The sequence below is a fragment of the Vanacampus margaritifer genome, chromosome 6, assembly GCF_051991255.1.
Source record: "Vanacampus margaritifer isolate UIUO_Vmar chromosome 6, RoL_Vmar_1.0, whole genome shotgun sequence".
Lineage (NCBI taxonomy): Eukaryota > Metazoa > Chordata > Actinopteri > Syngnathiformes > Syngnathidae > Vanacampus > Vanacampus margaritifer.
Window position 1 is genome coordinate 6,561,200 of NC_135437.1, and position 16,756 is coordinate 6,577,955.

General features: G+C 41.0%; 1 protein-coding gene across 1 annotated transcript in view; it reads right to left on the minus strand.

Moving 5' to 3' along the window:
- Positions 1–16,756, minus strand: part of znrf1 (zinc and ring finger 1) — a 55,010-nt gene that overhangs the window by 3,016 nt on the left and 35,238 nt on the right. Inside the window, exons 3-4 of the mRNA XM_077567059.1 lie at positions 680–785; positions 98–188 (exon numbers count right to left, since the gene is read on the minus strand). Of these exons, the coding sequence (XP_077423185.1) occupies positions 131–188; positions 680–785 (164 nt within the window). The 3' untranslated portion in view covers positions 98–130. The remainder of the gene's footprint in view (positions 1–97; positions 189–679; positions 786–16,756) is intronic.

Below are 16,756 nucleotides of genomic sequence, written 5' to 3' on the forward strand. Positions count from 1 at the left end.
GAACTGTGACATAATATGCAAAGCTAAAGTCTACCTATGTGTGTTGGTTACATATTCAGTGCAGCTTTTGTATTCACAGTGCACATGTGTTCCTCACCTTGAACAATATTGTCAATGGGCCTGTGGTCAGTCATTCAGATGGGTGTTCAGGGCAGGACCGATTAATCTCGAACCACGAGTCTATACAGCTGCAAAGATACACACATAGCCACACACAAAACCACACCTACCGTGAAATGGTGGCTCTACAGGAACTTATAACAAGTTATATATGGGACAATGTATGCGCAATTAATGTATTGAAAGCTGTGAGTAAATACTAGCATCTACATTTCCCTAAAAATATAATTAATTCAACACATACAGCACATAATCAAGATGCACTACCATCTTAAAGACAATGCAGTGAAAAGGAGGAGATGCAAAAAGGGTACATTATAGTAATTATTTACCAATATGTTGTAACAAAAAACAACTGTTTAAAACCTTTTTAAATTGCTACATTACTTCATATTTGAACATACAGTACATACGCTAGGACAGTGTAATTTAGCAGGCTTGTAAACTCAGTGCAGTTCAGGGGCCACAACCTAAATTGCTGTCAAGTGGGCCGGGCCAGTAAAATTAAAGCATAATTAGGATAAATAGCAACAGGTGTTATTTTTCTCTTTGCATTCACCTTTTGTGGTAGATACAGAGGCACGGCAGTCTGGCTATGGTGTCTCCTTGCTGCAGTTCCTCAAGACAGATCACACACTCGCCAGCATCCTTCGCCAACACGTCATCTAAGGTGGCGAGAGCACACAAACAGATCAAACCAGATACATGCGCTCAGACAGCAACAATTTTAAAATTAACACATGGGTCAGTTAGCCGTATGGAGATAAAGCACAAGCAGTACAATACACACTAGCACATTGTTAAGATTGAGAGAAATAAATTTGAGGTCAACCACTATTGCTTTATTTTATATTTTATTGGTTGGATATTTTTGAAAACTGCAACTTAGCATCTGAGATGTAAGCTAATAGCATGTTTTAGTCTGACTGCTACCATGCATAACAATACCATTGCTCATAATCGAAAATGAAAAGTTAATGTAATACCAGGTATTCGTCACACAATGGTTTAAAATGGACCTTTTGTCATTGCCGTCAATATAACCAGGACACTGCTCAGAAAAACACAATAAAAAGAAAAAAAAATCCTCTTCATATAAATCATACCATATCATCATAGCATAATTGTAACTCACAGGTTGCTAGATAAACAGAAGGTGTTTTGCAGCGTTCCAGGCAGAATATAGGGCAGATAAGGACAGGGGGATAGACTGTGAGATGCACTAAGAGACAAGAGACATATGCTCTGACTGCAAATCAGCTTAGTTGCTCAAACAAGCTCCCATCAACCTGTTCTCCCTCTCTTCCCATTTCCTATTGTTCACGGTAGCTCTCCCTCAGCGTCTCTCATCCCCCTGAAAACACCTCAACGAAATTGCAGTAGCACATCGTCTATGCAGCAGGCCCCCTCTCCCATCCACATTTCTCTAGTGTGCAAATCCAAATAGGAAACAGAGATTAATCCACTCCCCAAATGCTATTGATTGACTGACCTGAGATTTAATATTCAATTGAAGGTACTAGCTCAGGCCGTTTACACTTGCCTTAGAAAAAAATCTCAGTGTGATTTAGATCAAGTTAGAAGCTCAGCAAAAAACATCCAACATCATTTTGTGGGTCCAAATTGCTCCTTTAAATAGAGCAGATAAGAGTGAATTGATTGCCTCAAATCAACATCAATTGACCCCGGAAATCTTAAATTTTTTAAAGATGTAATAGCTAATTTATAAAGCCTTTCATTGCAACTACATTCATCTGTTAACCCCTCTTTGACTCACAAGTGACCTAAAAATATCCTTCTCAGTTCTGAAACTGGGTCATTGCAGAAATACAGAGGGTAGCATTCTGCACTCAAATAAAAACAAGGCTACAGTCCTACTTTCCAGATGTCGAAATAAATTATATTTGACAAGTTTTAAAAAGGCTAAATGTGTAAATCATAACTTTAGTTGGACAATTTCATGTTGATCTGTTGTTAAAGGTGAAGTATTGTGCTGATTTTGAAGACATTCATCATAGATGTAGATAGTATATGGGTGAGACAGATATCCTCTTTTGTCTTTATGTTCTTAATTACACTCAGGAGAGTTACTCCAGCCATCATTCTTTGGTCCCCAATTAGCAATACATGATAAAATTAATGTATTAACTCTTTTACTGCCAAAGACGTTAAATGAGGTTCTGCAAAAACCTACGGAGGAGCGCCAAAGACGTTAAAAGACGTCCACCCATTTTTTATTTATTTTTTTTTGAAACGGGTGGAGTAAAGCCTTGCCCAGCTGTGGTGAAAGTTTCAAGCAGGTCTAGTGAGCCTAATGACTATTTTTGGCCCCTAGAGGGCAGCGATGACTCTCTTTTGACAAGATTGGGTAGGCGTCAGTAGAAGACGTGAGGCGGAGCTAGAGGGGACTGGCTGGGGAAGGGAAGAGAACATGGCGACCGGTTTGCAAGCAGCTCACGCTTGAGCATTTTTTTTCAAAGACGACCAACGCTAAAGAGCACATTGATGACGACGATGATCATCATCGATGATTTTTTTTTTTTTCCATCGATGATGATGATGGTGACTCCGAGGTTGACGCCGAAGTTGGAAGCGCTGACGCGGCGGCTATGACGACGTCATAAAGGTTCACAAGCTAGCGATGCTAACACCGGAAAACGCGGAGCACGCTCAGGCGGACGTTCAATCGGACGACGAAGAGTGCCCCGAGTCCAATGCATATTCATCGGAGGAGTGGGTACAGTCTGCTACTTGCTATTCCCCGGAAAAAAAGGCCGTCAAGAAAGTATAACGTCTGCACGCGAAAGGGACAATCGGTAGTGAAACTACTCTGTTGTGCAAATCCTGCTCCCTCTCCTTGCACGCAGGGGAGCGTTACAAAAAGAAAAACTGTATTTGAAACATCCACATAATTGTAAATAGTACCACAGTTGCACACATTTGTAAATAGTTTGCGAAATTGTTTTGTCAAATTGTTACACTGTTGAATGGAAATAAACATATTTTACATCTAAAAACACTTTTTAATTGTTGGTGGTAAGTGTTTTACAGAAGTAAAGCACTATTTAGGTGTTTGTGGCATCATTCATGGACAAAAAGAAGTGTAGAATTCACTAGAGTGCATGAAATAACATCGTTTCACAAAAAGCTCTTTTTCTCCGCTTTTTGTTTCAAAACAGAGCATTTCGGTGAAACTAACCATTTTCTATTGTTGATTACTGAAAAACGGAATAAGGTAGAAACAAACACAAACACAACATTTTCTGTGGACCTTCAAAGATCAGGCAAAATGCTTAAATCGGCTGGCACTGGCGACATCCCGTTTCTGAAAACGTCTTGCAGTCAAAGAGTTAAGCAAAAATACTGGAAAATGTGTCAATTATTCACCCATTTCTTCGGGGCACGGCTTTTCATTCATTCATTTGAAGCCAGGTATACAAAAAAAAATCAAACATGCTAGTCTTTTCATTTTAGCATTGTATTGCTTCTCCGATGCAAAATCATTGATTGTGGTTTATGTCACACTATAAGGAGTTTTGTCACTTCAGGCAAAATATGTCAGGCCCGATCTGGAGGATCGTTCGTGACAACAAATTGTTTCAATAACCCGGCTAATATCTTTCTTTGTGTCTGAGCCATAACGCAGGGTGGTGTTCAGTGACAGCATTGGTGGAGAAAGATCTCAGTCAGTCTCTGAAAGTGGTGTGTCTGGACTGTATGAATTGGAAACTTCATTAGAGATTCTAGTGAGTCAGAAGAGACAGAGACATTCATCCAATCAACTTTGGAGGAGGCAAAGCACAAAAACCTCTCCCACAATACGACAAGATGAGCGTCAGTACAGAAGTCGTGCCGCTTCGAGACACATCCAAATGTCTAAATGGCTATGTGGATATTGTGAGGAAGGAAGCAGTCAGCAGAGGAATCTGCAGATCCCTTCAGCAAAGGAGCAGATCTAACGGACCTAGCTCAATCAGAGGGTAAAAAAAAAAAATCTACTGTACATAGAGGTAATCACCTCTGAGAAAGAAAGATCGAAAAATGCATAATTAGTGAATATTCGAGTTAAGTTTGAATTGGTTGGTTGGTAGGCCCATATTTGTGCAATGTGTGTTACGGCTCCAGCCAATTTCGATTAGGGACTGGAGTGGGACGTCATCTCCTTGTGAGGGTCTGTGTGTGTGTGTGTGTGTGATTGGCTGCTGCTAGGAGACACGATGTTCAAATCGTGCTCCTGTCATTGGGAAGAGAAGCTCGTTTGACAGCCGTCATGTTCCTCATCATCGCTATGAATTTGTACTTCTTGTGAGTTTTCTCAAGCCTGTCATTAGTAAGATTGTTGTTTGTTTAGTTAAGCGGATCAGAAAGTCACAAAGGACAAGGTACACAATGATGGGTGATAAACAGTCATTTTCACCTAAATATAAAAGACGCCTGCTTAAAATTTTTGATATTTTTATTTTTACAATTATTATGTGCTGCCAAACTTGTATTAGACTTATACAAGAAGTCATGTAAATAGTTTTAGTCAGGAGAGGCTGGAAGACAGCTCCTCGCGGGTTCAAGTAAAAAAATACCTTTAGTGGAAATGTCGTGGTCATGTCGTGTCATGTGTTTTGCAGTGTTTATACTAGTGCATGTGACCCCTTTAAGACATTTCACCTTCTCAAGTGTCTTTATCCAACCCCTAGTGCTAAAATGACAACATCAACAGTGAGGACAAAACCAAAAGCCAGACCCAATCAAAAACAACAACAAAAAAGAAAATGTTTGTATACAAGATTGCTGACACGTTCAGTCCAGAGCTAATACCATAAAAACACAATTGCAGATGTACAAATACAAAGTAAGCAATGGTACCTGAGAACATGATTAACTAATTTTCTCCCCAAAATGTTTCTAATTTAAATATTGCCATTGTTCCTAAAACGTATTTAGATGTTTTTTTTAATATTATTTTTCTTATGCTAGCGCATACAGAAGGCTTTGATACAGCCTCTGACCTGAAGCTTAAAGCAATAGTAGTTATTACAAAAAACGGCCAGCAGGTGGCAGCAGAGTATAAGAGATCAACCAGGGCCATGTTGCAAAAAAAGCTGGGAGCGAAGGGGGTTGCTTAGGTAAAAATGGCTGGGAGTGAATGATTACCCTAAGCGCTAGTTGCCATTAAGTAAACCAATTGCACTGGGGATAAATGAAACCTGAAGCCTTTTGCCCTAGGAGCCCTAAACCTGACGGCCTGACGGCTAAAGCTCAAATCAGTGGATGATTAGGACAATTCACAATAGCATTATATAAGGATAAGACAGATTCAATAAACTTTATGTAATAGAGAGTCTTCATCTTAGAAGAAACTTGGAAGGCTCTCATTTCTCTTCGGAAGTATACAACCATTGATGAACCTTTTTGGGGGTGGAGGTTGGAAACACTTGGTCGAAGAAGAAAAGGAGAAAGGTGTGTTTGTAGGAAGAAGTCGAAGAGGAATACCAAGAGTCTAGGACTGAGAGTAGGGACTTTGAATGTTGGAACTATGACAGGAAAAGGTAGAGAGCTGGTTGACATGATGCAGAGGAGGAAGGTGGACATACTGTGTGTAGGGTACAGGTTGTGTGTTCAGGAGACCAGGTAGAAACGGAGCACAGCTAGAAGTTTAGGAGCAGGGTTCAAGTTATTATATCATGGTGTAGGATAGGAAGAGAAATGGAGTAGGAGTTATCGTGAAGGAGGCTAACTCTAACTCTAAGCCTGAAGGAATCGAAGGTGTGATGATCAATGTTGTTAGTGGGTATGCGTCATATAGAATGGAAATGGCTGTCGTGAATATTTTCTTCCAGAAGATGCAGGACACAGGGTGACCTACAAGAGTGGAGGTAGTAGTACACAGGTAGACTACATCTTGTGTAGACGATGTCATCTGAAGGAGATCAGCGACTTAAAGTAGTGGTAGGTGAGAGTGTAGCCAGACAACATAGGATGGTAGTGTGTAGGATGACTCTAGTGGTGAGGAAGACAAAGACGGCAAAGGCAGAGCAGAGGACGAAATGGTGGAAGCTGAAAAAGGAAGAGTGCTGTATGACTCTCAGGAAGGAGTTGAGACAGGCTCTGGATGGTCAGGAGGTGCTTCCAGATGACTGGACAACTACAGCAGATGTGATCAGGGAGACAGGTAGGTCAGTCCTTGGTGTGTCATCTGGAAGGAAAGGGGATATGGAGGCTTGGTGGTGGAATGAGGAGGTGCAGAAGTGGATCCAGAAAAAGAGGTTAGCTAAGAAGAAGTAGGACACTGAGAGGACTCAAGAAAGTAGAAAGGAGTACAAGGAAATGCAGCGTAAGGTGAAAGTAGAAGTGGCTAAACAAGGGGTTTACGATGACTTGTATGCTAGGTTGGACAGTAAGGAGGGAGAGACTGATCTATACAGGTTTGGCAAGGCAAAGAGACAGCGAAGGGAAGGATGTCCAACAGGTTAGGGTAATAAAGGATAGGGATAGAAGTGTATTGACAGATGCCAGTAGTGTGATGGGAAGATGGAAAGAGTACTTTGAAGAGTTGATGAATGAGGAAAATGAGAGAGAACGAAGAATAAAAGAGGTGACTGTTGTGGACCAGGAAGTAGCAAAGATTAATAAGGATGAAGTGAGAAGGGCATTGAAGAGGATGAAGTGTGTAAAGGCACTTGGTCCTAATGGGTTAGGGTTACCTGTGGAGGTATGGAAGTGTCTAGGAGAGGTAGCAGTAGAATTTCTGACTTGGTTGTTCAACAGGATCTTAGATAGTAAGAAGATGCCTGAGGAATGGAGAAGTGTGCAGGTGCCCATTTTTAAGAACAAGGGAGACGTGCAGAGTTGTGGCAGAGGAATAAAACTGATAAGCCACACATTAAAGCTATGAGAAAGAGTAGTTGAAGCTATACTGAGGGCAGAGGTGAACATTTGTGAGCAGCAGTATGGTTTCATAACCCCACCCCCCCCCCCCCAAAAAAAAAAAAAGAGTACCACAGATGCAGTATTTGCTTTGAAGATTTTGATAGAGAAGTACAGAGAAAGTCAGAAGGAGCTGCATTGTGTCTTTAACGATCTGGAGAAAGCTTATGACAGGTTGCCCAGAGAGGAACTGTGGTTTTGTATGAGGAAGTCTGGAGTGGCAGAGAAGTATGTTCAAGTGGTGCAGGACATGTATGAGGACTTTAAGACAGTGGTGAGGTGTGCTGTAGGTGTGATGGAGGAGTTCAAAGTGGAGGTGGGACTACATCAGAGATCAGCTCTTAGCCCCTTCTTGTTCGCTATGGTAATGGACAGGATGACAGACGCGGTTAGACAGGAATCACCATGGACTATGATGTTTGCTGATGGCATTGAGATATGTAGTGAGAGCAGGAAACAGGTGGAGGAGAAGTTAGAGGCGTGGAGGTTTGCCCTGGAAAGGAGGGGAATTAAGGTTAGTCGTAGCAAGACGGAGTATCTGTGTGTGAATGGGAGGGACCCAAGTGGAAGAGTGAGGTTACAGGGAGAAGAGACCAAGAAGGTGGAGGAGTTTAAGTATTTAGGGTCAACTGCCCAGAGCAATGGAGAGTGTGGAAAAGAAGTGAAGAAGCGTGTGCAGGCAAGGGCGGAGAAAAGCCGCCCAAAAATCAGGTGTGATGTGTGATAGAAGAGTTTCAGCTCAAATGAAAGGAAAGGTTTATAAAACTGTGGTGAGACCAGCAATGTTATTTGGTCTGGAGACAGTGCCACCGAGGAAGAGACAGGAAGCAGAGACAGGAGGCAGAGTTGGAGGTGGCAGAGATGAAGATGCTGAGGTTCTCTTTGGGAGTGACCAGGATGGATAGAATGAGATATGAGTACACCAGAGGGACAGCACATGTTAGAGGCTTTGGAGATAAACTCAGAGAGGCCAGAGTGAGATGGTTTGGACATATCCAGAGGAGAGATAGTGAGTATATTGGCAGAAGGTTGCTGAGTTTCCAAATGCCAGGCAGGAGGTCTAGAGGAAGACCGAATAGGAGGTTTATGGATGTAGTTAAAGAGGACATGAAGGTAGTTGGTGTAAGATAAGAAAAGATAACATCCACTGATTGTCACACCCACCTAAGTGGGGCGAAATTCATTCTCCGCATTTAACCCATCCCCTGAGGGAGCGGTGAGCAGCAGCAGCAGCCGCGCTCGGGAATCATATGGTGCTCTAACCTCCCAATTCTAACCTTTAATGCTGAGTGTCAAGCAGAGCGGCAATGGGTCCCATTTTTATAGTCTTTGGTATGACCCGGCCGGGAATTGAACCCACGACCTCCCAGTCTCATGGCGGACACTGTACCACTCGGCCACTGAGCTGGTGTGAGAGCAGCGGATGCAGAGGACAGGGTTAGATGGAGACAACTGATTCGCTGTAGCGACCCCGGAAGGGAAAAGCCGAAAGGAAAAGAAGAAGGTGGAATACAGGTAATTTTCCCCAAATCAGTAATCATGGCTTTGGTTTTCGACATGTTGAATTCAAAAGAGAACGCGTCGCACTACACACCAGGCCTATGTTCCTGCACTGCTCAGTGCTCACTCCACTGTAGCAGACTTACAACAACAATCGTGCCATCAGCTAACTTTAAAAGGTGTCTGTTACTAAAGATGCTGTGGCACGTATTAGTGTACAAAAAAAAGAGGATGTCGGTGACAATAGCAGCAACCTTGAGGGAAACACTGTGGACGCACACTTGAAAAAAACACCATTAACTCTCACACACAGTGTCCTGTTAGTTAATAGTCAAGAGAATTTGGTAAGCACTTTAAAAATATATATATATTACCTGTAAATAGAGCACAAAACAAAAGGGTAAGCTGACATTTTCTTTAAACAGTTTTTCCTCCTGTTCTCTTTTATAGGAAGTTAAGTTGAGTGAATATCTTTTGGTTCCATTTTCTCTCAAGTACGGTTTACAGTAGATGACTGGTTGGTGGAAGTTCGATATGTTTTACATTGTCATTTTGGCCTTTGATTACACTGAAAAAAACGTTTTATTTTTCTTGTGTAAATTGTTGTACTGACTGTTCTTTTGTCCTGTGTGTGAGAGGTAATAAACCTCCTTTTATTGATCACTTTATTACTATGTGACTTAATTTTATGTTGCGCCAACTGGTCCTTTGAATGGGGCGTAATACCATGCATTTGATTTCTGATCAATCTTTTCTTGGAAATTGAATAATGCTCGTATCCCTCTGTCAAGCCTGACGGCTGGCGTTAAGTACATCGTACAATTTATCATGTGTCCTAACATCTCACACATGATAAGAGGTTTCAAGGATACAAGGTGAATGTCGACTCATCATAACACCCTTGAATCCTTACTTGATGCCCCCTTCCAGTAGGATCAGGATACTCCTGATCTTTAGCATCAAAACTATCCGAATCTCCACCTTGGAGATTTGAAATGCCCCAGAACAGCATTTGATCAAGATTCTGGGTAGGACTGCACTGCCAAGGCCATATGCCAAACTTTACTAGAAACATGATCACATATCCGATTTCACTTACCAAATGTTGACATTTAACTCTATCCAGACCAATTTGATTCAGAATGTTTTGATATACTGGGCCCAGGAGTTGACTCTGGACTGTAACCAGTAATAGAAATTGCAAGTATATTGTTCAAGTGGTTTGTGTTTGTTGTTTACCAGTACCGGTAGTAGTGGTAGTAGCAGCAGTTGTGTTTTCCTTACCTATGTGTTTTGCAATGGTTTTGTACAAAACCTTTTGTTACCGGTATGCGTTGGGAAACAAAATGGTTGTTTAGTTTGGGTATAGAATCAACAATACAGTTTGTTTTATGGCCATGGACGGCCAGCAGACATGGCCAAGCGGTTAAGATCGTCAGATGCCATCATGGGGACACCGTTCAAGACCATCCCCCAGACACGCCGCTGTAGTGTCCTTAGGCTGGTTCGAGGGCTGGTCTGGTGAAATCCTGATCCATCAAAGACCCAAATTCATAACAAAAACTGCTTGATAGCTAATTACCAGATGCACCAATGTAGATAAACAAATTGTGTTTACTCGTCACGCCACACATTTGCAGCTGCAGAATTTGGTGCACATCTGTGCCTCAAAGCCCAATAACAAAATGTGTTTATCCACAAGACTGTTTAAACGGCAAACTTAGGTTGATGTAACTAGTCTGGATGTGGTAGGTCTATGCCCTCCTGCCCCAAATGCAGACCAGCCACTGGTCTGATTACTGTATTTAGCAAGACCGACATGCGAAAAGAGGAAGCCAGTTCTAATTATTCTACAAAAAATAATTCTTGCACAATCTTGTAGAAAATAAGAAAAATCTGATTTTATGTAAATGTGATAAATATTACAAATATGTATGGGAGAATGAGAAGTTGTGTCACCACAGATCAGACATATCGCTTTTAGATGGAAAGCATCTACTGCCCTGTCTCATAAGCATGAACCACTAGACATAGTTTGCCCTAATTAGGAATGTTAGCTGACGAGAGGGGAGGTACGTACACCTTAAACAGGTTGCCAATCACATAGAGAGGAAGCCACATTTGCACTTGTGTGTCATTTGCAGACTTAATTTAACCCCCCCCCACATATGTTTTGTGGAAATGTGAAGAAGCTGGAGTATCTGGAGAAAACACACACAAGCATGGAGAACATGAAGACGTTCTTCATTCTAAACATATTTCAGTATTGCTAACACGTCACACTTCCTCTCCAGTGCACACTGATGATACCGTAGGTTAGAATGTCAATCCTGCTGGATCATGGCAGATATCCAGATGACAAACATTTTAGATTTGACTGCTCTACAACACAGCTGGGAGCGTTACAGTGATGCTAACTGCTGCTCCATTTTCATCACCTCTGGTTGCGTGTGTACAGAGCAAGGTTATACTTTTGCTGATGCTTCTCCAGTCACAAGAATGGCGACTTCATTTGGAGACACTGTGAGTGAAACTGCACATATGGGCACTCAATTTGTCTTTCTCTCTGGCTGCCCACCCACACCTGTCCTACTTATGACTTTTAGGCTGGCAACCAGCACCTTTATATAAATTCAACTGAAACAAAGACACACTGTGTTTTCCTGAATCCCAACACTATGTTCCCAACTTTCCAATAAGCCTGTCCTCGCATGACCGCACCTGCACATGAAATCCTTTCTTGCCTCTCCTTGCCTGATTTCTACAGTTTGCTAGAATGAGAATCCCGCCCGGCCATTGCTATCCGTATGAGTGGTTATATTTAGCGGAGAGGCCTTAAAATGTCATCATGCAAAGTCGGAGCCAAAAAAAGATCTGGCGGTCACTTTACGTGCTATCGTCTGTAGCCATCAACCAGCCTCTGATTTCCCTTTCTAAATGAATCTCTGCATTTACAATAATCTGAAAATACTGAAGAATAACTTAAAAAATATATATGTAAACGAATATAAAGTTGCATTTTGTATCGCATATATTTTACAAAGAAAATAGTTTCCCTCGTCTCAGTTCTTCACACCAACAGTGAGCTACTCTAAACTATCATACATATTTTTCCTATTCAATTAATTATACTCATCGTAATCTCTCAATGGGAATTTGAGACTACACTACTGCTGTACAGTATAATTGTTTTGTAACCCACACAGAATCAGATCACAAGCATGCAGTGCAGCATCTCTTGAGCTGGGCTGTGGGATCATTTACTTGCCCAAGGTCACATGGACACAAGTCAGGAAGCAGACTTGCAAGTTGCATCCCTGCAACGGTTCTGGTTCTGAAGCCCAAACTTGACGGATGAGCTGCTGCTGCCCAAAGTGTAGGAGGTTAATAGGCTAACAGATATATTTGAAAGCACAAATATTTATTTTGTAACACAATAAGTAATGTTTTCTATAAATGTTTTAAGTTTCAAGTAAGTAACTCGAGTAACCATTAATTGATGAGATTATGTGGTTCAGTCTCCTGAGTATCTGGGTTTAATTCCACCTCAATGATAGCTTGTCCATGTAGCAGTGACGTGCGGTCAGGCAAGGTAGGCACTGCCTACCCCAGGCTGAAATGAAAGTTGAAACGGTTTGGCTTTTTCTATTTATTTTAATTATTTATTTTATTTCAGAAGGCCTACACTACCTATAGGTTTAAAAGTAACAACATTTGGTGATTTTTATACTTCAATTAAAAATGACTCATTACTTCATCTGGCCTGCAGGCAAAAATGCTGCAAAAATTATTCTCCTGAAGGCACAACGTTTACTGTGGCTGGCAGCGCACTGGCTGACGGTGGCCCTGAACTTCAGCTGAATGGCAAGTGTTGAGCTGCCGCACTGGAGGCGATGGGTACGGACCCCGCTCGAAGTAAAAAAAAGTTTTTAAAAAAAAGATTGCGGAGCAAAAAATGTAAGACTTCAAACGAGAGTATTGATTTTTTGTTTTATTTTATACCCATACAGAGGAGGCATATGTTAAAATAGAATGATTGTATGGCATCTTGTATCTGAGTATCAAGTATCTCAAGGTCAGGCTGAGTGTCCTCTTTTTTTGGGAAATTAAAATTCATCCTAGGATACGTTGTGCACTCGCATGCCGACACACAAATTTGTCATTGGTGTGTGCGTCTCAATTTGCGACTGCCTGCTTACCCAAACATAGAGCTCACTGCACGTCACTGCCATGTAGTGAGATTGTCTTAAGACATTCTATGATTTAGTGGCAACCAGTAAAGTGTGTAGTTTGCCTTTCGCTCAATCAGCTTGGATTGGCTACAGCTTCAGTGAACCTGAAAAGGATAAGTGGTACAGAACACGGATAGGTAAAAAAAAAGGGCCATCAGAAGAGGTGGGAATAAGTCACATACAATATGAACAAGTAATGTCTCATGTCGCAATCCGCAAGATTCAAGCAAGTCCTAAGTCACCAAAAATCAAGCAAGTCATACAATCTTGTACCGTCACAACATATAATTGCACTCAGTATCTGTACTCGTGAAACCAGTGAATCTTTGTTAATGTTTGACTATCTTGTCAGTAAAGTAAACGGTGAAGTTAACATTGTCTTGGCAATCATTCCCATCAAGATGAATGGAAATAGAATTCATCAGTTGAAGCTTGAGAACCAAATCATGTTGAATTTGTGTTTTTTAGGAGTTTTGTTAAAAAGAACTGTAGAAATAAATGAACCCTTTATTGTAGCAAAGAGCACGTTCGTTGATTAGTGGAGCAACAAATATATCTGATAAATAACTTCAAATATTCATTAGGTATTTGTCAAACATAAGTTGAATTACTACGCCAATACCAGTCCCAGCTCCATCCTGTTTGTTTTGTATAATAAGTATTGTATTGTTTTTTTATGATTATTTTTGGTGTCTTGTGTATTGTTGTATATGTCTGGATCATGAGTCTGTAATTAAAGCTGATTGATCAGTCAATATTGTGCAATGTAAAAAAAAGAAGATTTTTTAATTCATAAATAGCACAAATACATATTAACTCTTTGACTGCCATGGACGTTAAAAGACGTCAAGTAAAAACCTACGGAGGGCCGCCAATGACGTTAAAAGACGTCATCCAATTTAAAAAAAATAATAATTTTGAAACGGGTGGAGGAAAGCCTTCGCCAGCTGTGGTGAAAGTTTCAAGTAGATCTAGTTAGCCTAATGACTATTTTTGGCCCCTAGATGGCAGCAATGACTCTCTTTTGACAAGATTGGGTAGGCGTCAGTAGAAGACGTGAGGCAGAGCTAGAGGGGACAATGGCTGGGGAAGGGAAGAGAACATGGAGACCGGTTGCAAGCAGCTCACGCTGGAGCAGTTTTTTTCAAAGACGAAAAGCATCGACCAACGCTAAAGAGCACATTGATGACGACGATGATCTTCATCGATGATGATGATGGTGACTCCGAGGTTGGAAGCATTGACGCGGCAGTAGAAGACGTGAGGCGGAGCTAGATGGCTGAAGAAGCGAACAATGGCGACCGGTTGCAAGCAGCTCACACTTGGGAATTTTTTTCAAAGACGAAAGGCATCGACCAACGCTAAAGAGCACATTGATGACGACGATGATCATCATCGATGATGATGATGGTGACTCCGAGGTTGACGCCGAAGTTGGAAGCGTTGACGCGGCGGCTATGACGACGTCATAAAGGTTCACGGGCTAGCGATGCTAACACCGGAAAACGCAGAGCACAACCGAGCACGCTCAGGCGGACGTTCAATCGGACGACGAAGAGTGCCCCGAGTCCAATGCATATTCATCGGAGTAGTGGGTACAGTCTGCTATTTGCTATTGCCCGGAAAAAGAGGCCGTCAAGAAAGTGTAACGTCTGCACGTGAAAGGAGCCATCGCAAGTGAAACTAATCTGTTGTGCAAATCCTGCTGCGTCTCCTTGCACGCATGGGAGCGTTACAAAAAGAAAAACTGTATTTGAAACATCCACATAATTGTAAATAGTACCACAGTTGCACACATTTGTAAATAGTTTGCGAAATTGTTTTGTCAAATTGTTACACTGTTGAATGGAAATAAACGTATTTTGCAATCAAAAAACACTTTTTCCTTGTTGGTGATAGCGTTTTACAGAAGTAAAGCACTATTTAATGTGTTTGTGGCACCATTCATGGACAAAAAGAAGTGTAGAATTCACTAGAGTGCATGAAATAACATCGTTTCACAAAATTCTTTTTCTCCGCTTTTTGTTTCAAAACAGAGCATTTCGGTGAAACTAACCATTTTCTATTGTTGATTACTGAAGAACGGAATAAGGTAGAAACAAAAAAAAAAATTCTGATGAAAGATGAGAGTTCAATCTTTCATTTGGTAGTATGTGTGTTTCCATAGTCCAAACACAACATTTTCTGTGGACCTTGAAAGATCAGTCAAAATGCTTAAATCGGCTGGCACTGGCGACATCCCGTTTCTGAAAACGTCTGGCAGTCAAAGAGTTAAAGACTATATCTAAGACAACATCAATTTTGGAAAAAGCGCTGACACAGTCCCTGTTATGTGTGTATATGCAAATTAGATACTCACAATGAGAAACAGTGCATCTTTTCAAGAAAATTGGTAGGCTATAGTCATTTAAATGCCTTATTATATTCCAGCACCTATTTTACAAGGAATGTCTTTGTGGGAATAATGGATGTACAACAACAATAAGTAGTCCCAGGTGATCGACAATAGACCCCCTGTGCATGCTGGGAAACAAGATAAGCTTGTGCTTGTCTTGTTGGTCTCATTCTGAGTGAAAACCAAAAAATTACAACCAACGGAAAGAAAAGAAAAGAAACAGGAATTCCAGAGGTTAAATTAAAAATGAGTGGATAGATAGAGCTTCAGACCAAAAAGAGGAGTAATGGGACACTTTCTCCTTTTACCCCCTCTTGTCTCATTCGTTATCAGCCATCAGGGCACTCCATCACTGTGGATCCCATCCTCTTAAAGACAGTTTTACACTGCTCGCTCTGTCTCTGTCACTCAATCTCACTTTTGCCTCACATCCTGAATTCAGCTGTAGGCCTTAAACTTGTATTGCTTTTTTTTTTTACAGCAATGGTCTCATGGGCCACACTGGCAGCTGTTTGTAGAGTCCCCCCCAACACACACACTTTTACTGTGTGAGGTTACATGATTAGAATTATCATCAGAAATCCAACATTAGCACAAATACAAGAACACTGGCATCGACAAGATGACCTTCTGGTTCATATCAGGGTACGTACATTTGCACAGTCTTGAGCCAACCAAGTAACTGTCAACCACAGAGTTGCTTGGGACAATGAATTAGCATGGCAGCTGTCATTCACATACTTTATCTCCCATGGAGGAGGGAACACAGCACCTAATTAAAAAGGGAAACTCAGCATCTAAACAGCCAACAAGAGAAAAAACACAATAGGTGTGTTTGGACTTTTTTTTTTTAAGTAAATCCACACACTCCCAATTATACAAAAATACAATTTGAGCGATCAGTGTCACTTGTGTTTTCTTGGATCATCAAGTAAATCCACACACTCCCAATTATACAAAAATACAATTTGAGCGATCAGTGTCACTTGTGTTTTCTTGGATCATTTCTTTGAGTAAGTATCAGATGCTTGGGCACCCCCATGCTAATTATCAGGTACAATTTTTGCTGTTTCTGACATAATTATTATTATTAATAAAACTACCTACGTCATGTTGTTGAAAATGTATTAAAATATATTTTTAATGAATAGTTTCACCTGCCACAATCATTAGACATTGGTTCACCAACTTCACATACATTTTTACACACATAAGGAATCATAATGCAGGGTCGGGGTTAGGGTTAGCCTATACCTGAGTAATTGTTGGAATAATTGATAGGAAACTTAATTTAAAAAATTTATTGTCCTGTGACAGCCCTAGCCCACACAGTCCTTCAGGTGGAAGGTGGTTTCCATTTTTCATGATTTTAGAGCCTTACTTTACAATATGCCGACTTGGCAAATTGTCTTATTCATTCAAATTTTAAAAACTTTTTAATACTACTCTTCTGTGGGTTGTGGCATACATATTTTTGTCGCTTTACAGGGTCTTTATATTATAATAAATAGTCATTGTGGCAAACATCTTGAATGTGTTAGCCTGCATGCTACTTGGTACCACTTGCTAGCTAGTGCTGAAGAGACCA